General features: G+C 39.3%; 1 protein-coding gene and 1 long non-coding RNA gene across 3 annotated transcripts in view; one reads left to right on the plus strand and one right to left on the minus strand.

The window, feature by feature from the left end:
• frmpd2 (FERM and PDZ domain containing 2) overlaps positions 1-12,025 on the plus strand; it is a 29,063-nt gene extending 17,038 nt beyond the window's left edge. Inside the window, exons 19-30 of the mRNA XM_028029055.1 lie at positions 578-685; positions 2,226-2,342; positions 3,536-3,717; positions 4,563-4,661; positions 5,291-5,384; positions 5,480-5,565; positions 6,505-6,700; positions 9,510-9,724; positions 10,583-10,649; positions 10,717-10,893; positions 11,492-11,596; positions 11,871-12,025. Of these exons, the coding sequence (XP_027884856.1) occupies positions 578-685; positions 2,226-2,342; positions 3,536-3,717; positions 4,563-4,661; positions 5,291-5,384; positions 5,480-5,565; positions 6,505-6,700; positions 9,510-9,724; positions 10,583-10,649; positions 10,717-10,754 (1,202 nt within the window). The 3' untranslated portion in view covers positions 10,755-10,893; positions 11,492-11,596; positions 11,871-12,025. The remainder of the gene's footprint in view (positions 1-577; positions 686-2,225; positions 2,343-3,535; positions 3,718-4,562; positions 4,662-5,290; positions 5,385-5,479; positions 5,566-6,504; positions 6,701-9,509; positions 9,725-10,582; positions 10,650-10,716; positions 10,894-11,491; positions 11,597-11,870) is intronic.
• Positions 3,508-25,269, minus strand: part of LOC114151698 (uncharacterized) — a 33,860-nt gene continuing 12,098 nt past the window's right edge. For both annotated transcript variants that reach the window (XR_003596986.1, XR_003596987.1), the window contains exon 2: positions 3,508-3,736. This is a non-coding gene — a long non-coding RNA (uncharacterized LOC114151698). The remainder of the gene's footprint in view (positions 3,737-25,269) is intronic.

The raw sequence follows: 25,269 nt of genomic DNA on the forward strand, positions 1-25,269 counted from the left end.
CAAATACATTTAAAATTTAGTGTGGAAAGTTGACAACCTGCCAGGTTAAACAAGTGGTAGTTATTGTTGGCGAGCAGCTTTTTGCCCTCCAGCAGGAAGCTGGGGGGCGGGGTCTTGTGATGTCACGCTGCAACATGTCAACAGAAGCAGTCCTAGTCCGGCCCACTGAGCTTGATGGGTGAAGTTGATGGTTTAAATTCATTCATGGTGCGCTCCAGCACAGGAATAATTTACTATACATAAAATACTAATATGTAGTTTTTAAAATGAAGTCAATACATTTACTTTCTATATTTAATATTGCTGTATTTATTTCCAGTCTAAAAAAAAATTATGACACATTAAAATAGTTATAACATAAGGTATTTATCTAGTGTAATTTGGCACTTTTCACTCCATAATAAAAAGCCTGTTATCAAAATCAAATTTTTCTGGCATTTCATTTTAGGTACGGTAATCTTAACTGACCTGAAACAGGAAATGTTTACTCCAATTTGGCATCAGGCACTGAGCACAAAACAACGGTAAAAGTCTCATTTTATTCAGTTTATTTAAACTGTAACTTGTACTTGCACAGGTATAGTTATAGTCGGAGAGGACACAATAGGCCGCTATGACTTGGGCATTTTTATCGCCTCCATTGTGCCTGGAGGACCTGCAGACAAGGACGGACGCATCAGACCAGGTACATGTCTATAATACTAAAACATATTCATTCTACATTAAATAATACTTAAAAATGTATCTAGATTTTTTTTCATGTAGGAATGCCTTTTACTTATTTTTTTAACAATTAGTTTAAACATTGCTCTAATGCAGGGGTGTCCAAACTTTTTGCAAAGAGGGCCAGATTTGATAAAGTCAAGATGCCTGGGGGCCAATAGTTTGTTCGGACATTTTTTAACTACAAAAGTGTCATGCAAATACACACTGTTATAAAACAATTTTCATTGTCACAATTATCTTTATTTTTCAAATGACAAAATAACCAAATATAAGCCACTCAGGCAACTCTAAAAGCAGAAATTCTGCTTTTCTTTCATATCTGGAGAGTCAGATAACATTGAACAAACTGTATAAAATACCTTAAATTTACATGAGTTTAAAAATATCTTTGCCTCAAGAACATTTTAAACAGGAGTTATAAGTAATGCAAAGTTGTCTGTTATTATTAAATCTTAAAACAAGTGAATTTTGCTCTTGTCATTTACAATATCTTTCAGAAAGTAATAGTTTGTATCACATCTACAGGTTCATAACCAAATCTTACTCAAGAGTTTAATAAAAATAAGTGCCATAAATCCAAGTGCATAAATGTTCTTTTGGCTTTTCACTGCTGATAGTGACAAACAAAACATTCAAAACACTCAGTTTCATGTCCTCAACTCTCAGAGCCACACTGTTACTGCCAGGCAAACATTCGCAAATTCTTGCTTCTTCTCAGGGCAAATGTTCTCCACCATTTTCATAACACAGTTTTGATAAATGTATCTTCAGTAAAAGGTTTGCCATGTTTAGCTATTAACATTAACTTCGTAGCTTGCTTTGGTGGTATTTTCTTTTGACTCAGGCCCAAAGAAATCGCTGTTGTGATGCCAGTGCAGCTTGGAGCTGCTTCACTTTTTCAGCACGGTCACTTCCTGTTAGCTTGTTGTATGTGTTAGCATGTTTAGTCTGGTAGTGTCTCTTTACGTCAAAATCCTTAAACAAGGCAACCATCTCATTACAAATTAGACAAGCACAATTGGCTTGATTTTCAGAGAAGAAGTGTTATAATTCCCATCTCTCTTGAAAGCGGCGGCCCTCACTGTAAACTTGTTTTCTTTGCAGTGGCCATAGCAGAAATGAACGGAGAGCGGTTCGCTGCACGGAGGCAGAGACTGATAGTATTAAAGTGGTGCTGCCACCATTTGGTGAAAGGAGGAATTACAGTTTCAAGTTTTATGATTTATTTATTCTGTTTCACAGTGCAGGCGGGCCATAAATAATACATTATAAGACCGAAGCTGCGGGCCGTATGAAATCTGGCCGCGGGCCGTGATTGGCCCCCGGGCCGGACTTTGGACATGCCTGCTCTAATGCTTAAATCTTACTTATTGAATTCTTCCACACCTTTGATGTATGACTGTGGGCAGTATGTATCAAGTCATGTGCTCAGAAGGACAAAGATTGTGTTCCACATGCTCTGGTGGGGTCACCCTTTAATGTTTGACCTTTGCCTTCAGGGGGTCGCCTGATATCCCTGAACCACGTCAGCCTGGAGGGCGTCACTTTTAGCGAGGCAGGAGAGGTCATGGAGGGCAGCCCTGAGGAAGTGCAGCTCATCGTCTCTCAGCCTAAAGGTGCTTCATGTGCTCTATATCAATAGTAGAGCACGAGTAGTCATCTGGTGCTCTTTGTCTCAGTATTGTTTGAGTAATTACTCCACAAATGCACATATTTTAACACGATGCAAAATGGTTGCTAGAATTATAGAAATATTTGTTTCGTTTCTATCCGTTACTGTTTGGATAGAAATGCCCTTTCATCTTTAGTCATTTTAATTGTGGCGGTTTGTGTTAGCACTAGCAAAACAGTTTTTTCAGCACTAATTTAGTAGCAGATTAGATGTCGACATGTTGAACAGGTGCCTTGCTAGCTTGTTTGTTAGCGTAAACACATGCAGTTAAAAATGCTTTTCTATATACTTAAAAAAACCTACATGTTAAATTGAGTCACAAATTCAAAGATATTGTAGAAAAAAAATACAGCTATTATTTAATTGAAATAACTTCAATACAATTTCTCTAGATTAACTGGCAGAATAAGTACCAGGTAGCATCTTTAACAGACAACTTGCTAGCTTGATCCGTTGTCAAGTTATCATGTTTACAGTCACAGTCATGTCCAGAAATTTCTCTTAAAAATATACAATATAACTGAGAAAACATACATGCTAACTTGATTGAAATTTGAAATCACACGTTAGAAAATATCTTTGGAAAAAAAATTGTTTTCTTTAAAACTGATATAAATTCAAAGATTGAATTTTAAAAAGCTAAGAGGTTTCAGTTAGCATGTTTGCCACACACTGAGCTGTCTGCCTTAAAACAAACACACACAGCAACATTCAAAAACGTATTTCACAAAATCAATACATCTAAGGTATATTTCCAAAAATTTATGTCCTAACTTGATTTATATATTTTAGATTTTTTTTTTTTTTTGAATTTTTTTTATGCAAGCATGGAAAAGGACCAGTGCCACTAAAAAAATTTCTGAAATTAAAGTCAGAATTCTGCCGCTTTTCTTTGAATTAAATGTCAGAATTTTTGAATATAAAGATAGTGAACATATAAAGAAACAGACTGGTTCGGCTTCAGCTGGCGTGTTTACTTCGGGTAGCTTGCGCATTTGCATTTTGAAAGAACAGAGGAAGGTTAAAGCAATTTTGTCTGAAAATATCCCTTTCCACAAAATCATTTCATGGATTCAGATGAGTAACTCTGAAAAGAAAAGCAGAGAATGAAGTTTTGTTGATTTTTTTTCTCCACAGTCCCACTAAGTCCCATCAGCGTTCGCTCTCCTGTGTTGAGAAAATATGGGTCCCAGACTACGCTGATGACAGACGGACGTTCAGGAGACGATAGCCTGGATGAGATCGTCTCCGTCATGATGACACCAAAGGCCTCCAACAGGCTGCACGTCCCACGAGACGTTCGAGCCCTCAGTACCCAGGTAGAGCCATTTTAAAGGACTTTTAAAAAAAAAAAAATTCATTCAGTAATTCATAATATATTATATAATAATATATAATAGTTCAGTGAAACTTATAATATAAATTAATTACAAACACTGATGTTTTCAAGCTTTTTTTCTGTTATGATTTTCCACGTAGAGCTAATGAGAACAATTTAAATTGGAACATTACATCAGACCACTAAAAACCATTTTTAATTTACATATTTGGGATTAATGAAGAGGACGTTTAATACCTGCATAAATGTTATCATCAGCACATAACACAATGGCTACTTAAACCATAAAATACAAAAGTATAATATTATATAAAGTGAAGATTTATAAAATGATGACAAGCCTAATCTACCTGTTTTGTATTTGCTCCAGTTCTGACCAGCATTGTCGCTACAATTAGAATGGGTATCAGCAGTTCTATTTCTCCAGAAAGCTGACATTACTTAAGCCTTTGTGAGAAACACAGTGGCAGTGGATGGAAGCAGCTGAAAATCTCACTCCAAATGAATGACGCATTGCTCATCATGGTTCATCTGGTAGATATCAAATGATTTTTTTCGAGGACACTGACAACACTCAAACTCAAGCTACACTTAGTTTTTCCTTTCCATGATGTCATTGGTATTCGTATTCAGTCAACTCCTTAAGGTGTGTTTTTTTGTGTGTGTATTTTTGAAAACCTGTATTTTCTTATTGTTGCTTCTGTGTTCCCTTCAAATCTTTTGGCTTAAATCTTGATCTTTTCCCCTGTTGGGATATTCTTATTGTTTACTACATGGACTAATACACCATGTAATAACAAGGTCCTTGTGTTTTATTTGCCTCAGGACGGCTGCCCTATACCTCCATCTCTGAACTGTGTGGGGTCAGAGGAGATCTCTGTGGAGCTCAGAAAGATCTCTGGAAATCTGGGCATCAGCATCTCTGTGAGTGTTCCGGCTTTACTTTCGAAAACCTGTCATTCTGATGAATGTGCTTTCAATGCTGGCAGTGAACGGTCAACTGTAGCACCTGATCTGAAGCAGTGGGCCACAAAGACTCTTCCACTTAAGCTGATTAACATCTGAGGTCTGACAGGATTAGATGGGGATGCCAAGAGTTGGCTCATCCACACTGATAACCTCAGCAAAACTGAGCCAGAGCATGACACAGAACTTTACACCACCAAAATACAGCATGTCAGATTATAAGGACATTATTATATCTTAGTTATAAGATATATCAAACTAAATATTACACATTTAGAAAGTTTCTGTATAAACCCTAATGACTGTGGTTGCGTGAATCTAAAATACAACTGTAACCAAGCAGGAAAAAGAAACATGTATGACAAAACACAAGTTCATCTTATAACTGATTAGCATGAAAATAGTGACTCTTTTGGTTGGTCATCATATACAAGAATGCTTTTAGTCCAAGTCTATGTGGTATACATTAATAAAATTGTGGGAACCACTTTAAGTAAATACAGTTGCTCTTAGAAGGTTGCTAAATAAATAAAATAACTCAACATATCATGAATGTAAATAAGGAAATCCTCTTCTTGACCAATTAGGGTGCAGCAAATACTAACATTCAAAACGGGGGAATCTACATCAAGAGCCTCGTTCCCGGAGGGGCAGCAGAGAGAGACGGACGTTTACACACAGGTACCACACTTCTGTTTCAAACGTATCAATGTGTAAAGTCTGACTGTTTTTCTGTCTTTATTTTTCACCTTTTTTTTTTTTTTTTTACTTTACAGGTGATAGAATTTTGGAGGTTGATGGGATTAACTTTCATGGCGTCACCTACCAGCAGGCCGTGGAGTGTCTGGGTAAAACCGGGGAGGTAAAGGACAGCATGAGAGCAAACAACTTGTAGATGCAGATGACAATTGGAAGTTTTGGCATCTCAAAAGCTAATTTTGGAAATGTTTGCAGAACACATTTCAGTTGGGACAAGTCCCAGTAAAATTAAGTCTAGTGATTCTGATACCGTCTGCAATGTAATAATCATGATCTGGTCAAGGTTTTTGAACTTAACTGATATGTATAATGGATGGGAATAGCATGGTTTTGAACTGCAATCCAAAAATCTGCAATTCTTCTGCTGGGCCCACCAAATGGAGCAAATGGAGCTCCAATCCATCTATCTTCCCCTGCTTCCACCATCACTCACTAACAAGACACCAACATGCTCTCCACTTGAAGAAATCGTTGAGGCAAACCCAGAGAGAAAAGTTCATGTTTTGGCAGTTAAGAACCATAGTTTCGGACTTGAAGGAACCAATTCTGAACATTAGCCAGTTCAGACCTGACTGCAAACTGCTGTAGTAGTACGTACTGAATGGAGGTCCTGGCCTGAGGAAGCCAAGACAACCACTAAATCCACGAAAAGAAATTACGAGACCTTGAGGTTTCCAAACTAGACATCCTCCTCTTTAGGACTGCACCTTGAGATACTGATCATAAATTTCAGGGACTTGAAGCCCCTCCTGGTGGAGTCCAACATGCCCCAGGAACAGGCTTAAGATTGTGTTGAGAATACAGACACAGCTCTTTGTTCATAGTGGGACTGGACAGCAGTCCATTTTGTACTCCCTACAAAATGCTTCAAAGTCATGACTGTCTTTTCTAAGGCAGTTTTTACAAAAGTGGCCAAATATGCTTAGAATACTAGGCCTCATTTAGCAAAAACAGACATAGATTTGGTTGCAGAAATCTTCATATGACATGTTCAAATGTGTCTTGTGAGGGCTATTAACTGCTCTGCTCTTCTATCATCTAGGTGGTCCACTTTGTTGTGAGACGGGAGTCAGTCAACCTGCCTAAGGTTTCTGTGATTGCTGATGCAGACAGTCCGGTGTCCAATCAAAGAGTTCGTCAAACCACCAGCCATCTGAGACTCAACAGTTCGTCATCCCTCAGCTCTCCCACAAGCACTAGGTCTGACCGTTCCAGAGACTACAGCTTCGTCACTGATGGTAGGACATTTCAACGCAGGTTAGGACCAGTGGACTGAATTGCACAGCACTAAAAAGTTGGAAGTCATTACAAATGTTCCATAACGTGCAGTGCACTGATTGTAAAATGTAACGGAACCACATTTAGAAGCAATAACCTCAAATACTTGTTCTCTGACACTGTTGAGGAATTTTGGACCTCTCTTCTTTCTGTTGTTTCAGATGACTAAGACCTTCATGTTCACAAACTCTTAAGCTCCCACTGCAAAGTTTACAGCGGACTTCCTCATTAGAGATAGTTCCAGTTAAATAAGTACAAGTGTGACATTTTATATATTGTCCTCCACATCAAAATGGAGGAGAGCAACCAGCAGAGGAGGAAATCTGAGGCTCTGTGTTTATAACTGTCTCAGGTGGTAGAAAGGTTTTGGCTGCCTGTGAATGTTTACACTGCTGTATTGACCCTGACCTCATCCAGACTTCCCTTAATCTTTGACCACTCCACCTATCTTCCTATACTGACTTCTTTCAAAGTACACAGGTGGATTAGACTTTCCATTACAGGCCGAGTAACTGAGTGACGTCCAATGTGTGATGCCAGGAAACCTTCAAATCTTAAATTAACTAAAATTAAGGAGCTAAAATTATTTCAACTTTCAGGAAAAGACGTTTTCAGCATGGCTGAAGTGGTGCTGGGCTAAAGATTCGCCCAAAACAGGTGTTCCTCATTTTCCACATTTTTATCAATCAGTAACTTTTCTAGCTTGAAGTTTAGTCATTAAAAATGCCTCCAGTGTTGTGGTTTCATGTGAAAAACCAATACTGCGGAAGCGCTTGAAGTCTCTTGATAAGCAAAAGTCTACGGATGCACTATTAAAATCTTTTCTCTGTTAAAACCTCGTCTAGATTTTGAAGCAAAATCTAAACGAAGTTTTGAAAATCTAGACGATAGGAAAGATCAACAGAGGACATCTTATTTCTGAATATTAATAACTGAGATTAGGAATAACAACTTTTTGAGGATTTTGGAGCAAGAGAAACATATTTTTCAAACCTAAAAATTGATTTTCTGACAAATGAATAGTGTGAGCATTGGCTACTAAACAGCCTACAGCAGCACAAAAAGTACAACTGAAAACACGGAAACTGGACAAACAAAATTCAATGAAGACATTACATATGCCTCATAGTGGTCCATAAAACAGTATTGATGCTATGGTAATTAGAGCCTAGGGCTGGAGGATATACTGGAAAACGTATCACAATACAAGTGTTTGATATCAGTCGATATCTATAGTTATTGATTGTTTTTTTAATATCTGAAATACTGCCAACTGATATGTAACCTTTCCTGCTTTACCCAGTTTAATCTCAAGATGTTTCACTCATTTTCTCCGTCCACTCCATGCAGTTGTTTTTTTTTTTTCATTTTTAAGCAGTTATGAGGTACGGTGATTAAACCTAAACCATGTCACGCAATAGGTTGTTGCTAGGTAACCAACGAGCGAGTGATTTAGTTGATGCCACCAACCTAGCTTAGCTGGCCATGAAAGGTTGAGCTGCTAAAGCCTTTCTTCTGCCTACATCTCCCAGAATGCTGTGCATTCCTGGATTGGAGTTCGGTGAAATGACTGAACATTATATTGGACATACTGTACTATCTATTGATATTTATCATGCCTTTATTGTGATATGCATTGTTATTGAGTTATTGCCCAGCCCTAGAACCCAATTCTAATTACCACAGAAATTGCTGATTTATTTAATATCATAGCAGTTCCTATATATATTTAGTGGAAAGTGTGACTGTTAGTATTTGAGTTTTTTCATACAGCAACATTTGTTTACTAGTCAGTCAACAAGACGTCCGTCATACATCTGTAATATCCAGAAACTGCCCACAGATGGCTCTAATTTCAGCTGTATCCAGAAGGTGTGAAATGTATTTCACTCTCAATGTTGAATTATCATATTGCCTTATATATTTTCTGGTGTGAACACTGAGCTATGAAATTACGACTCACTATCAAACTGTAAATGATACAGAAAATGCAACGAAAGCAAAGTGTCTGTTAGTGTGGACAGAGCCTTAGGATATATGTTGCTGCAATAAAGAAGAAGATATAATATTCCATTAGCAGTGGCAGGAGCAAAGATATGGAAATGTTATGTCTTACTTAGCATTTAAATGAGTTCCATCCATCAAGGTAAATATCATCTCAGCCTTTACTGGGATAATATCAGTTGCATTAGAAATGCATTGAAGCTCTTGCAGCATCGCACAGTTCATCAGAAGTTTAGTTTGTCATTCAAAACTGTTGAATCCATAGCTCTTCTGTAAAATGGCCGACTACAATTTTCTTAAGTCAAAACGCCGCATACGTAGCCGCTCCCAAGTAAGCGGGGTTTGACACTCCAACGCCTCACTGAGACGCCAACGTCTCCTCTGATTGGCTGACAGATGATGAGTGCATGTTTACATCCATCGCCGCCATGTTTTTATTTGACTTATTACGCGAACAAGCGTACTCATGTGTGACTTCAATGAGATTTCTTCTTCAGTGTTAATACCACAACTACGACACTGTGTTTTTCCGACATTAGCAGAATATCCAAAAAAAAAAAAAAATATATATATATATATATATATATATATATATATAAAATCACATTTGTATTCACTTTTCACATTTGTAATGGAGTAGCAGCTACTGTTTGGGTTTCATTTGTTCTTTCTTTCCCACACCTGTTTCTTCTATCCAACTTTGACACGACCTTTGACCTTATCACTATTGCTTCACTGTCCTGCCTCCTCCTCCAAAACCCCAAGAAAATGTTAAGGAGGTGACTCTGACCAAAGACGTCAATGGTCTGGGATTTAGCTTCCTGATGTGTGAGCTGGACCCACCCACCAAGGCCTTCAGCAGCCTGGTCCGGATAAAGCAGCTCTTCCCCGGCCAGCCTGCGGAGCAAAGCGGCAGAATTCAGGAGGGAGATGTCCTGCTGGCTATCAACGGCCACTCGCTAAAGGAGCTGTCCTATCCAGTATGTGTAAAATTGGGTTTTTAAATTGTTTGTTACTGTCGTCATGACTGTAAATAGTTGTTAACTAGATACTTTCAGGTATTTATTTGATGTGGTGGCTGTGTCGGTGTCTTCGCTTAGTGCTAATCCAGGTTAGCTGGGCCTGGATGCTGAAGCTAACATCCAGTTTGAAGCAGGCCAGAGTCATCAAGTTTGTCCTGTTTTAAAACAACTCAAAGTCTCAAAGCTGTCATCGCGATTTACACAAATGCCCTTTCATTAACAATTAACCTGTCGTCACATTTATATGTCGTGGAAATGTTTAAAAATGGCAACTATTTAAAGAGGAAATGAAGGTCGGAGGTGATGCGCCACCAATGATCTTTCTGTGTGAAACAGGAACTTTCATAATCTTTGTGGTTTTGTTTTGAGATTTGTCACTCTTTGTTTTTCATATTTAACTAATTAGTTTTAAGATTCTCATGCTTTTGTGGGTTAGAATTTAGTTTTTGTATTCTTTCTTTCCCTGGCGCCTTGTGTGTAGGGTTAATCATGTCAATGTCCTTTCAGTTTTACTAGTACATTAATACACATAAATTATGAAACTCATAATTACTTTAAATAGTTTAAGTGAATGTTTTTTTAATATATATTTTTACACAAGCTTACCTTTCTATTACATAATGAGCTGGAACGACCAACTCATTCAGTTTAAGCTAAATGAAGACAGCAAGAGAGTCATCTGCAGCAGAAACTACAGTTGTTTCTTATCGCCGTTCACAATTGTACTTAACTTCAAAAGTTCTGAAATATCCCTTCATGAATGGGCCTCAGTGAACCCTGATATCTGTGTAAACCACTGTTCATCTCTTGGTGCAGAAAGTGCTAAAGCTGTTCAGGAATTCCCCAGCTGAAGTGAGGCTAACTCTCTGTCGGCCGTCGCCAGGTACAAACATCCACTCATCTTGAAAAAGATCCACCCGTCAACTTCCCTAACTCCTCTGTTTCTGCAGGGATTCTCCCTTCCATGGACCATTTCAGCGGCACCTGATCCACCTTTTGAGCTTTTCACCAGCACTGGAGTTTTGAAGCAACACCATGCTTTCAGATGAAGCAGGAGGTGGTGATGGATACTGAATGCTTGCGGTTGTTCTGACCTGTTAGCAGAATGCTGTTGGCACTGTGAAAAGGTCAGCATTGTTTCTGATAAACAGCTACATTCGGAAAATGCACTGAGTACTCATCTAGATACCAGAATCATTCGCAATCCGACCAGAAATAAACTCAAATCTTGTGTTTTTTTTCCGCTCATTGAATGCACCATACCTAAACGCTACCGAGCCAGGTTTATCTGTATGCCATCGTTCATAGAAAAGGAAATCCAAAGTGCTTTACTCCAAATCAAAGGAGTGACAAGAAACATTCTTGCTTCTTGTGGAAGTTGTTTCTGCAGCAAAGAGATTCATCGTTTCCTCTTGTTGGTATTGTCAATGTATTAGGAGAAATCCAAGGAAGCATAGGAAGCTGTTCAAAAGAAAATTATTTTCTAACACGTGTTGAGACATGTTTGTGGCTCAGCTCAGGCTGCTGGAGAGCGCGAGATGAATCAGAATCAGATCAAGTCAGTATCAGAAGGTCCAATCTTCCCAAATCTGTGGTATAATCTGTACATCTCTAACTTATTTCAGCAAGTAAATTTTAACAATGTGGTTTAACTTTGCCCTCTTTCTCTATTCCTTTCTAAGAGTAACGTATGCATTGGTTCCTTCCTCTGTTTTCTTTGCACAGTGAGAATAGCAGAGGACAGAAAACTGAGTCAGAGAGTTTTCTGCCAGGTGCCAATACAACCTAGAACCTCACAGTGTGTCTGAGGATAGAGGAACCTGATCCCAGGTAGGTAGTAGGTTTTTGGTTAATGTGATGTGGTCAACAGCACCTTAGAATCCATTAGTTATAGCTTCTACCTTTCTGCAGTACTGCTAATTTAGATCTTATAAACAATGTAGGGAAATGTACCTCATAATGAGCAAATCTGGAAAAAAAGAGAGCCGTTTTTGAAAAAGAAAAAAGGCAAATACTCCAAGCTTGTAAAGTCCACTAGATGGCAGCATTTACCAAAACGTGACTGATTTCAAACAATGAATTCATCGATGGATGTCTCCTTCAGGAAACATCATGACTGAAAGAAGAAGAAGTCCAACACAGAAGTTTCCACCAATACAAGAAGAAATCTGAAGTGACGAGAACAAAACATTGTTTAAAACATTGCTTTATTGGGCTTACATTCTGTAACCAAACAAAAATAAAAGCTACTGAACCGAGTCTGAATAGACTATGGATGATCCAATCTAAAGCACCCACTCAGTATGTGAACAAACATAGGCAGCAAACATACACACACATGCACACCCCGACACACACATGCACACCCCGACACACACACGCATGCAGACACACATCTCCCTGAGTGAGAAGCCAGCAATGGCCCCTTGTAAATAAGGGTTCCTGTATATTCTGTGAAATCCAACTGTGCATCTGGATCCCATCAGAGCTTGTGTTTTTTTGCAAATGATCCCAAATGTTTCTAATTATGCCAGCGGAGTCGGCACGAGGCTGTTTGAACGTGTGTGTCCCTGTATGTGCGCGCGTTTGTGAGTTCCCATAGTCATCTTCAGGAAGGAAGATGCACTCCAAAGCACTGAGCTCTTTGTTCTGGAGGCAAATCACAACGGTGAACAGTGTCTGGACCTCTGCAAGCCAACTTTTGGCAATTGATGTAGTGTGTCTGAATTTATTTATTTCAAAGTGTTTAAGTAGAAATGTCTTATTTTTCCAAAGTGAGGGAGCAAGTCAACATAAATAACACGCTAATGATAGCCCACACACTAACAATTGCAATTAAGATAACATAAGTATTTGTAAATCCTGCAATGATTCGCTTTCAGAAACAAAGTGTCACTTAGAAAGGAAGCACAAAGAAAGTTGAGCTATGTGTAAGTGATGTTAGCAAAGCTCGCTAATGTTAGCAGTCTGCCTCGTGACCAAAATTCTTTACCTGGCCATCACACAAAAAGATATAGTCAATATTAGCTACACATAGTAAGCTAGCTAACTGTGTATGGGATATATTGTATGTTTATTGGCACTGATTTCCGTTTCCGGTCAGCTGTTTGCCACCCAGCTTAGCGAACAATAGATAATGTCACGTAATGTTAGTGTTAGCACTGGTCTTGGTATCGACTTGGTCTCAGCCCCTAAAGGTCTTGGTCTTGTCTGGATACACTCTAGAGTTGGTCTTGACTTGACCTCAGGTTGGGTGGGCTCGACTGCAATACAGGATATCAGAGAAAACCAGTATCCCGTTCCTGGACTGTTGCACACTATATCTGCTAACCATCTTAGCTCCTGCTGCCAGGTCACATGTCGCAGACCTCCAAACTACCAACACCTAGAGGAGTGGATATGCTAATGGTTCGGCGGACCTCAAAGACCTCTACCTATAATGGAAGACATTGTTCACATTTTCCACTGCCACCCTTTCCAGGGAGAGCGAGGGGTTGCATGAGTAGGGCAGATTTCCTCCCACTTTGAAGTTCCCTCTCATCCTCCTATTTTCCCAATTAAACTGATTGTGCTAGTGTTGTTTTTTTTTTTTTTGAAAGAGAGCTTCAAATCCATCACCCAGCAGCGGTATGCATTGACTTAAAACAAAGCTTGGAAAAAGTCCTAGAGCTCTATAAAACTGGAAGAGTAACTCCTCAGTTTTTTTCTTCTTCTATTAATTCCAAGTAAAAACAACCAAAATTGGTCAATATTTATGGAGCGAAACTGTGATAATTGCTCATTTTACGGCAACTACTGAACGTTGAACCACTTTTTTGGAGTTGCTAAAAGAAAAAGCCAAAGATTAGGCTTAGACTGGAAAGTAAAGGGAATAAAAGTTCAATGTGTCAAGTAGACGAATAGAAGGCGAAGGACTGAGTACGCACACTTAGAGGGAAAATGACAGAATCAAAGGAAATTAGAGTTACTCAGTTCACAGCTCAGTGTGGGAGGTTGCCTGAGGGGGGGCATGCGGACGCCGGCTGGCGCACAGGGGAGAAATTCAACAGCTCTGTCAACGGAAATCCTCATCATACATCTACAACGCTTCAGGAAAGCAAAACAACCTGACGGGGCTGCGGTTGTCACCGTCCGCGAGGCAGAAAGAATCGTGAAAGGTTTATTCATTTTAACGACAGGAATCCAATACATCATGTGGCGAAACTGAGAGGAAAAGACACACGGTGTTCAAATATTATTCTACGCTGCCCGGAGAAAGACGAGCTTCCTGATTTCTAGATGCTCTGTGCTTTTTGCTTTGTTAGATAGAGGCACGTTGCGACCACAAACCTTAATGGGTTTTATTTGGCGGCAATGCAACGGAACAACCCAAAGTAGAGTGTGATTGAGCGGAACGAAGAGGATGCGTGCTTTTTAAAATGTTTTTACAAGTCGCAATCTGAAAAGAGTGTTGTGCAGGAACTGGTAGAAGCTTTTTTTTAACTGAACGACGTTCGACCTGCTGCTGGAGACACACCCAACTTGGCTAGAACCGAATCAGACATCAACTGGCTAAAGTAAGACTTGACGATGGAGAAGAAGTCAAATATCAAATTGCTGTCAATATAACTTATTTAAAGCTGCAGTATGTAACTTTTATAAAAAACACCTTTTTTTTTTTTCTTTTTTTTTTACAATATTTGTTGAAACTGTCACTATGCCCTATGGCCTATGTTTTGAGACAGATAACCTGTCTGATACCAAATTAAACTCCTCTGCTTTCTGCTATCAAGAAACAACCAATCAGAACCAGGAGGCGGGTCTTAACGCCGTCAGTCCCCCTCTGTGTAGCGTTGCTCATTTCCCTCCCACTTTCTCCCCTTGCTTTCTGTTATGCTGCAGCTAGCATAGCTTCTTGTGAATGCTAAGGCTAGTTAGAATGGTCACTGATGACAGCAGACAAACGTTTTTTCTATAACGGTAGCTTGTTTCTCTGCAATTAGCAACATTTTAGGACTGTATACATGAGAATGATTGACAGCAATAAGTCCCTCCTCCTAGCTCTGATTGGTTGTTCTTGACCGGAAGCAGAGCATTTCGTCAGATGATTTCTTCATAGAGTATCCGTCTCATGACATACTATCACAACATGTTGACAGTTTTAACACATATGAAAGCATTTTTTAAAAAAAAGTCACAGACTGCAGCTTTAACCTGTTCTGGGTTGTGGTCTGTAGTCCAAACTGTACTTATTTTATTACAGATAACTTTTAGGGGGGGGAGGTTTGTGCCATTTTTCACTGTTACTGAAGAGGTTTTGTCTGTGGAATAGCAGTTCACATGGCAAAAATTCCTGGCAAATCCTGCATACTTGAAGGAAATTGAAAAATGTTGCCTAAATTGATGCTTGTTAGTAAATATGTGAATGAGAGCAGATGTTTTGGAAGATTGGCCACCATAAAATACAGTTTGAGAATAAAACGGATGCCAGACCACAATCCATCTGATTAACGCCACGACCTGCCATCTATTAAACCTTATTTCAGATATAATTACAATACATGAGCAAGAACTAGATCCAGTTAGAGCTATTAACAGATTAGAGTATTTGGATGGTAAACTATGAACATCAATCAATTCATAATCTGATTGAAACGAGGTAAAAACTAGTTCCTATTAAGGTTAGACTCACATCACAGGTTGAGTGTTTCACTCATTCTTCTTTACCAAACAGCTCAGGCTCAGTCATAAATGGAATGCAGCTGTGAACATCAATCTTCCCATCTTGCCATAGATTCTCACTTAGATTTCGATCTGAACTTTGACTGGGCCGTCCTGACGTACACTGATGCTTTAATGTAAACCAGTGGTTCTGCTCCAGCCAGGCCCCCGGGTCACGCCATCCATCACCGATCGAAACAGATCGATCGGTGAAGGACTGTGTATTATCATTATTGTTATTTTACAAGACTGTCTCAGATTTTTTTTTTAAGTTTTAGGAGTACGAACTAGGACTAATGATTGAATAATGAATTTAATCATGATTAATCTACTAATTTAGTCATCGATTAATCATTAACTGGAGAATAGTCCGCAAAAATGCCATTTGGAGAAAAAAACCAACACATTCAGAGCAATAATTAAGCCAAAACTGTACAAAATAGATATACATTTTGCAATAAGGATAAAAGAAAAAAAACCTCTGACTGTAAATGTGTTTGGGTCAAAACTCTTCACGTGGCATAGTTTTAGCTTCAGTTTCACGCGGTCCAAATTCACTAAAAGAATGCTGCGTTATTTTCTTATTTTAAAAAGGAGTTGAATTCTTTATTTATTTGAATCTTCTAAAGTGTTCCAAATATTGTACAAATAAGACTCAAGTGGTTACATGAAAAATCAGCAGAATGTGCTAATTTCCCCCCCAATTAATCGTCAGAATAAGATCAACAGTTGCGGCCTTAGCAGGAACGCTGCGATTTTCTCTTAAAACAAACATTTTTTTAACCCTCTCGGACAAAAGAAGCAAAAATAATTATCCAGCCAGATCGTTGTGCCTTGCCCGGTCCGATGAGCTGTTCTGGGACGGACCCGCGTGACCGCTCAGTATTACTGGTTCCGTCTGATGCCATAAACCAGACGTCTCAGCTCTCACTCAACACCTTTGCTCAGAAGAAAACCAGCTGTGCAGAAGATCAAACAGGCGAAAGGAAAGAGGCTGCAGCTGAGGTAAGTTCAGGGCCTGACGTTGTGTACGGTCTAAAGTCAGGATCCGTAACAGCCGTGAGCAGAGAAGAGTGATTGGGCTTTAATATTCCCTAAGTCCCACTACAGTGACAAAAACACCAGAAGGATGAGGTATTGTGTGACAAATTAACCTGGTTTTCCAGATGCCTTAATGAGGCTTCCATAAGGGGAGACGGGGGCCTGTTATTGCCAAAAACCACGACTTTCTTTCACAGGCATCGGCCACTGTTCTCGATAAAAGGAAGTGGAAATTAACACAAAATAGGCTTAGATTTCGTATAAATAAACACTACCAATTTAATCCGCTGCTACAGCTGTCGTTTAATTCAGTCCGCTCCAAAACATCTGAAAAAAAAACATATCTACTCAGGCGAGGTTTATTTGCTTAGTGTCATGTCTCAATAATGCAATAAATCATGGAAAATACAAATATATTTCATCCAATGAATGAGTTAAAAAGTACCAGATAGTGTCTGGAAGCAACATTAACCAACAACTATTGGAAAGCCTTATAATGAAAAGGGAAATTATTATTTTTTTAAAAACACATCATATTCTATTCTATTCTATATGAATATACTGTTTTATTGTTGCTTAAGTAACAGTTGAATATATGGATTATAAAAGTAATTAGCTACAAGAGTAGAGCGAGCCCCCGCCAAGTCGCCGTTCAGTATTTAGAGATTTTTCTGTCAATAGTGACACCGAATTATTTAGCTAAAACTTGGATATTTGATGATTTTTTTAAAAACACAGCATATCGTTACTTTCCTAAAATAATGCCGCAAGTCATTTTTGCCAAAAGTCATTTTGGCAAAGAAAAACATAAAGTAAGTAAATATTTAAATAAACCCTTCCTATTGAAAAACGATGATTTAGGAAGGTAACAATATCAAAAATATTAGTTGCAATCCAGGAATGCCATTCAGTTTCCTTTGTGCTGATTGGCTGTAGCTCTAAGAGTATATAGATATAATAAAGATGGCTTCTGTCGTAGTACATAATGCATATTAAGATATACTGTATTTTGTGTTTGAACGATTAAAATAGGCAGTCATAAGTGTTTTTAGAGAATGTCTCAAGTATTCTCATGTTTCAGGTATGTGCTTCCTAAACCCCCATTTGGAGTAGTGGTGGCTTCTTTTTTGACATTCTTTGATGGAAACCTGAGCGCAGAACTTTAAGGCATCTACAAATTCTGCCCCAGCATGAACCAGATGAATGGGGATTCTCAATATTCTACCTGATACCCTTGCACATTTCTTTTTTGAAATACGTGTAACAAAAGGAAGCCGTGTGTTTGCTTCCAATCAATTTAGATGTGAATTAATGGGGCTTTCAAAATTCATGACATCATCATCCGTGCTTTACAAAACAGTTTAAAGGTTTTTTAAACAGTTTGCCTTATAGGAAGGCAATTGCCTGTCAATTGCCTTCCTATACAGTTCCGCTTGATTCTCATCTCCCTTCATTGCTCCGTCTGGGATTTCTCCCATTGAGCTGGATTTCCTCCGGTATGACGTTCATTTTCAGCTTGGTTTTGGAATTGTAGTCTGACTGTAGTTTTAGCAATGGCACCACAGGAAGCATCCGACACGCTCCCAAATATTGAATCAACATTAATATCCATCTCGTTCGGATCGGTGCTTCTCTCATCGCAGTGGAGGATGGTTGTTTACATTGCAGGCCATTTTTGGTAAGCTTTGTATCTTCAAATATCACAGGCAAAGGTTGGGTACAATTTAAAAATTCAATAGCGTCCATGCCTCCAGAAAGCAATTGTTTCTCCAAAGCCGAGGTTTCCAGACCCTCTGGACGATGCAAAGCGAAGAACAAGGGGCTGGTTTCTACCAGGCTGATTTTGATAGACATTGAGGAAAAATAGGTCCGTTTTGAGAGTGGTTTAAATTAAATGCGTGAGAAAGAGAGACTGATTTATGTTGTTTTACAGGAGAACGCGGTATATTTTATGAGCTGCGATTACCCCACATACGAGACAAACTCATTCAAGAAAGTTCACTAAGCTCTAAACGACACGATGCTTCTGTGGGTAATTAAGCTTCATGTAGAAACTAGAGCTTCAGATTTCTATCTGTGTGAGAATGATAACAAATAGGTGCTCTCAAGTGAAGCGAAGGTTTAGTAAATGATGTGTTTGATGGTGCATGTGGGCATTACATCCTATGTGGAAGGGTTAAGGAGAGATAGAAGTTTGCGAAGTCAACATTTGCTCTCTCAGGTGGGTGGTATGAGCATTAGCAGAACGAACAAACATGTCTACATCCAAGTAGTGCAACTCTCTTGGGTAGTGTAAAGCCCACCCAGCTGCAGCTGGAGACTCATCTCCTTCTGTATTTGAAGGTCCCCAATCACCTTGGAGGCCAGGATAAACAAGCTGACCCCAGACCCTCCACCACGCCCGACACAGTTAACGTCAGCCTCCGTGAAACGCAGCGAGACCGCATCTGTCCCGATAAAGCTTTACAAGCCCACCACCCCACCCCACAGCCAGAAAACTCCCATGGGTTGTTTAAGACTCACAGCTTTGAGTTTTACTGGTAGGAAAAAGGCATGTTGGATGAGCAGATATATAAAGAGTTATTAAACCAAGATCAGCTGCGTTTTGAATTTTAGAATTCAAAATACAGTGCAGCAGATAATTCAGCAAACTCTCAAACTCTTTCACATGCAGATACAATAACCTAACTGGACAAAGATTTTCCCAGAAGCTTGCTTTTTGGAAAAAAAAAAAAACAAAAACAAATGTTAGACACTGAAAAATTCAAGATGGTGCCCATTTTTCAAGATGGGCACCAAATTGGTTGTCACGGAAGATTTACACTAAATCTGCCAAATTTTTAATCACATAAACTACTTTTGGTGCCAAAAGGACCAACAGAAATCACTGATAATGTTTTGAGCTTTCAAGATGGCCACCATGGTTGTCAGAGAAAATGTATTTTTTGCACAAAAATCATCGTTTAGATGAATGTGTTTGGAGTCAAATCATGGATTTTTGTATTATATAAATCATACATATTTTTTTGAGTTTGTGTCTCCTTTTTCTTGTGGACATTTTTCAAAATCGCCACCATGGTTGTAATAGAGAGTAGAGGTATGTACTAAAGTTGGCATCACCTTTTGCCAGTGGTGGGCACGGATAACCAAAAAGTTCAACTAATTTGCTAATAAGCAAGAATCTTAACTCTGCTAACTTTAAACCACTAAGTGCATAGAAAATTTGACGGTAATATTAAACTACTGAACAAGTAAAAAAAAAAATAGCAGAAGCTAACAAACGGTGGCAAAACCTGAAACTGCTGCTGCGCAAGTGACTCAACAGGTTCTTGCTAGGCAACCAATGAGTGAGCGAGTTAGTTGATGCCACCAACCTTACTTAGCTGGCCATTACTTAGAGGTATGTTGATCTAAATCTGGAACCTCAGCAGAATATCATCTATCCTCAGATGGATGAACAGTCTTTGCTACAGGTTTGTTTTTTATTTTTTATGGTTTCAATTTTAACAGCATTGTCCTTATTTTTTTTGTTGTACAGTGACAAACATATCCTATATGTCCCTGGTATTGACATGTTAATTCGATTTTCTTAAGTTTAATTAATTTTTCAGTCATTAGTAGAACCGTTCGAAGCCTGCAAACTAAGACAGTGTGGTTTCATCAACAAACTGAACCCCAACTGTTGTTTAACCAGAGCCAGTCAAGCTTTCAGAGCTAACATACATAAAACTGAAAGTCTAATTGGCTCTTTAAATGCATGGGTGTCCACATTCATTGGAGTTTTGGTGATATTCAAACCCATGTGGACTGGGATGCAATAATTTGCACCCACAAACTGGAACTATAATAGAACTTTCAGCCTCTATTAGAGTCATTGTGAAACGTTCAAGAGCATAGCGTGTTATAAGATGTTGGTGGTTTCTCTCCTCGAGCTGGAGAAGCAACTCTCTGCAGTGGAATGTGAGCGCTGCTCTTTGCTTTTCCTCTGACATGAACTTAATGGTAGTGAATAAAAAGAATTCAACAAACCCCAAAGCCCTCCTTCCTTCAGTTTTCCCCAATTTATTTCCCTTTTGGACACTCATACCCTTTCTTTCTTCCTCTTCACCCTTTACACTTCGCGTTTTCTGTCTCTGCTTCTCTTTTCCTACTTGACGTTTCCCAGCGGGCGAGCAGACTACGCCAGAAAAAATAAATCGCAGCCTTGTCTCTGTCCATCACATCTCATAAAAGTCAGATTCCTCCCAGTTCCTTCCGTCCAGCTCCTCTGCCTATCTAATACTGTATGTCGCCAGATTATTTCTGGAATTACATATTTTTTTCCCCCAGCCACATTCTGCTCTGGATGAGACCGTGTATAGCATGTAAAGGTTGATACAATGTGGACTTGAGCTGCATGTCCCCATCTGCAATCATCTTTAGTAGCACAGGCATTTAGTAAAGTTAATAAAGCTAAATATCTCCATAGCTATGCTAGGCTGTATAAGCACCGCAACTTAAACACATCATATCTACAACACACATGGACCCCTGTTACGGAATATATGCAAGTGAAAATGTTGTAGCAATAACTTTTCCATGACTAAAACATTAAGTCATGGAATCCCACAGGGCTTCGTGCTTAGGCCGCTTCCAATTCAGGTGCAAATTAGAATTTAAAAAGGCAATAAAGCTTTAAAAAAAAAAAAAAAGAAGCAAAAACTTAACTTTATTGTCACGTTAAAGATATCAGATAGTAATGTCATTTACAGAAACAGTTTTTGGAATTAGAAATACATTGAATAATATAACTACTGCAGCTGTCTGATTCCGAAATGGCAACCAGTTAAGTCAATAAAAGGAAAAGAAAAAGCATGGCGTCGTCAACAGCTGGGTGTGAAAGCTCTATACTCAACGCAACAAAATCCAATATCCTGCGTTCAAATTTTTCTTTACGATTAACCATGTCTGAAATTGTAAAGAAATTCCACTGAAAACTGAATTTTGACAGAGCTCACTATCTTTCAAAAACAAACACTTTTGCTAAATACAGTAGAACCATCTGTGGTGGAAACGTGTCCGTCCAGGTAACACACACACCTACATGAGCAGTTAAATTTTACAAGCTGATTAGGACAAAGCGGCCATAAAGTCTACAAGTGCATATATGCAAGTGCGAGTCTTAAAACGCGTAAGATGTGTCAACGTTACGGATAAACTGAAGACAAAAGTGTTTTCATTTCAACTTGCAAGTCTAAAAATTGCCCGGACCATAGTAATAGTCGCTAGTGTGCGACTATTACAGCACGGCACAGTGTGTGTATGTTGAATGTGATGCTGAAGATCATTTTTAAATGCAGATAAAATGAATAGAGCCTCTGGTTCCGTGGCTCTGGTTTGTCGGCCAAAGCACAGCTCAGCCAATAAAGTGATCTGTACGTCAGCAGCGGTCGTTAAATGTAACCTCCCTCAGTTAGAGCACAAATCAAGGTTACAGCAGTGGTGTGAGGCACTCAGCATCTGTCACATTTGCGATCAAACACAGAGAACACCAGCAGTTCGTGGTTGGGGACATGATTTGTGTGTTAGGGTGCGCTGGTGTGCGACTATTACAGCACGGCACAGTGTGTGTGATACTGACTGGCCCATCTGCTATCACCTCACTGTAACATGAACTCCATTATGTCACCAAGGAAGATCCCGTATTCCACATCTGATGAGTGAACCGTAGCTCCTAGCCGGACTGCGTCTCCGTGCCAAAGCCGTACGAATCAGGACACCCAGCTGGTGGAGGATGATGTTTCACAGCGTAAAATGTACCATCTTTTCCTCGACGTGATGGGTATTATGTTTTTGCCCCCCCTTCCAGGTGTCTCGAATCAATTTGACTGTATGTGAGCCATTTTCCAACTTGTTATATGCTCACTATAATTTCAGTCACTTAGAACCCTCAGAGGCTGTTTCCAATGTCAAATCAGAACAGACAGGGGGTAGATCTTTGTCTCCACCATGACACTTTTCATAAATGCCTGCATTTTCCCCCCCACTCTAAATCCTTGAAGTAGATCAAAAGCATAAACCTGATGAATATTGTGTTGAAAAGACAGAAAAATGGCTTTGCCCTCTGACAACAATGCATGTAAATGTCACGAAATGAAAAACTGTTGGCAGCATATGATGATTGATAAATGATTAAAAAGTTTTTCAGTTAAAACAGGACTCGGTTTGTGTTTTTGTCCAAGAACTCATACATTGCTAGCCTGGCCATTGCCTTCCTTCGCTATTCCACTCGATTCAAATCTCGCTTACAGCTCAGTCTGGTCTTTTTTTCCCCCATCGACTTGTGATTCTCGCTGGTTTGAATTCCGACCAGGTCAATCAGCGAACAGCAGAAGTTGTGAACAAGAACTGCTTTAGAATTGTAGCCTGCTTGTAGTTTTAGCAATGGCAGCGGATGAATCGAGCGAAGCCGTTCAGTCCGTGTTGGCCAAGCTTTCAATTACTGAAACATCAACAGCCGCCTCGTTTGAGTCGGCCTTTCTCTCAAGTTGTACATGTGCTGATGATTTTCTAAATATTTTTACGGATTTCATCACACAGATTTGTTAACGACTTAGCTGCTAGTTGGACCTATTACACAACATGTTACTGAGAAAAACTCTGAACTGGATTTCAACAAAAACATTTCATGGTATCAGGAGCTGATGTGTAATAAAATAGGACAATAAGGTTTGTTTTATTATGTGCTAAATATGTAGATAAAAAGAGCTTGGATCCATTAATAGTGGAGACTTTACAGTAAGGCTTAGAGCCACGGTGCTAAAAGTGGATCAAATCCAGAGCTGCAGGAAGGGATCCAAACTCTTAAATGATTTAAACATGGGAATGATTGCTAATACGTCTGCTTTGGTCTGGTCATGCAAAACAACCTCTCCAAAGCGTCTGGGGAAAACACACACAATTGTTTCCATGAAAGTTCATAAAGTTGCCATTTTTGAGGAGCTTGTTTGTTTTAAGTAGCTTAAGCTCAGAAGTAATGTTATGCACCGTTAAATCAGGGAAAACATCATTTTAACTGCTACTCATACATCAGATTTTTTTTCTTTTTTTTATTAATGTATGTATTGTTTTAATTTGCCGTGCCGTGGTGGCGTAGGGGTTAGCGCGACCCATGTTTGGAGGCCTTGAGTCCTTGACGCAGCCGTCGCGGGTTTGACTTCTGGATCCTATGACATTTGCCGCATGTCTTCCCCCGTCTCCTTCCCCGTTTCCTGTCAGCCTACTGTCATGTAAGGGACACTAGAGCCCACAAAAGACCCCCTGGAGGGGAGAAAAAAAACCACGAGAGTTAGAAGTTTGATGATATATCAAACCTAAATTACAAAAACTATCAGTATCGATATGGATGATACTGACCGTGTGTTTACTTAGTATCGGATCGATACCAAAATATGCAGCAGATGTGTTGTGTAATTTTAACAAATTTTCCTATGAATCATTTGAGACACCAGAGTACATAAACATACTTGGTGTGAGTCCAAATTCAGCTGGAATTGATAGGATAATTGGAAATATATATATATTGTTTAACAAAATCAACTCTAGCACAATTATTGATAATTCTAGTTTCCAGCTAGTCTTCTTAAATAGCATTAGCAAGACAGTACTTACTATTAGATGTCAGAGTTATATTAATATCCTCTTACTATGTAAGAGGATATTACATTTTCATAAGAACATGCATTTTTATGTTTTCCTTTTAAAAATAAAATGGGCCCACAGAATATAGAATTTCCACCATACCTAATAGTAAAGATGACATGGCTTTCCACTTTTCCATCCTTTGTTTTACGCTAAGAAGTTCAGTCTTAGTCTAATCACTCACAACACTGAGTGGAAGAAAAACAAAACAGAGTCCTTCTTTTCTCTTTTCTCGGTCGTTCAGAAAGATACAGAACAACACATTCCTAACTTTCTGGGGTGTCGTCTTCTCGGTACTAACCAAGATTCTTGCGTCTCTGGCTGGATTTCATGTGTTTTCATCTAAAGCTCTGATGCTCATCAGCACAGTTAGTGAGGTCCAGTGGGATGTGGACAGGAGCATTCCTGTTAATCGGTTGGAACTGATTGACTGGACATACTTTTCTATGATTTACTGAGAATGCTGGGGCTTTTTTTCCCCACACGAAGCCCGACAGAAATGGATCATTTCCATCAAAGACGTTTAAGTAGAAACCTCACTCGCATAGAATCAGGCCAATTCCAATGAAAAAGGGTCATCTCTGGGGCTCTGGAGCAACAAGATGGAGCCGTTCTGCATTAAGCCCATTTTCATTCAGTCATTAATCAGAACAAAGTGCTGCTTTACAGTAAAAAACTGGTGTGCAAGAGATTTTCTAATCAACAGAAGCACAGCCAGGGTACCTGGATGAACCACAGCCAGGGCTTTTAAATGTGGGTAGGGGAAAAAGCGCTCTGGACTGTGTCATACGTTTATTTGTCCTGCATCATTCATAAGCGCCTGGCACAGAACCGCACGGCCGGCCTGAAAAGCCCTGCTCATATTTGGTGTTTGCAGACCCCCGAGTACAGGTTTAGTCCAGTGCAAATCTTCAGCGCTCATTATTTGCTTAGCAGGAATTTCAGCTGAAACGGTCGTCAACATTTTGCTCCAAGACAGATGTGCCTCATTAAAGGTTAGAATTCCCAAAGTAACCCACAGCTTTTTGTTTAATTCCCCTTCCAGTAATTAAGAGTCAGGTTTTTCCTCACGTCTTAACAGA

Source organism: Xiphophorus couchianus, chromosome 10, assembly GCF_001444195.1.
Source record: "Xiphophorus couchianus chromosome 10, X_couchianus-1.0, whole genome shotgun sequence".
Classification (NCBI taxonomy): domain Eukaryota; kingdom Metazoa; phylum Chordata; class Actinopteri; order Cyprinodontiformes; family Poeciliidae; genus Xiphophorus; species Xiphophorus couchianus.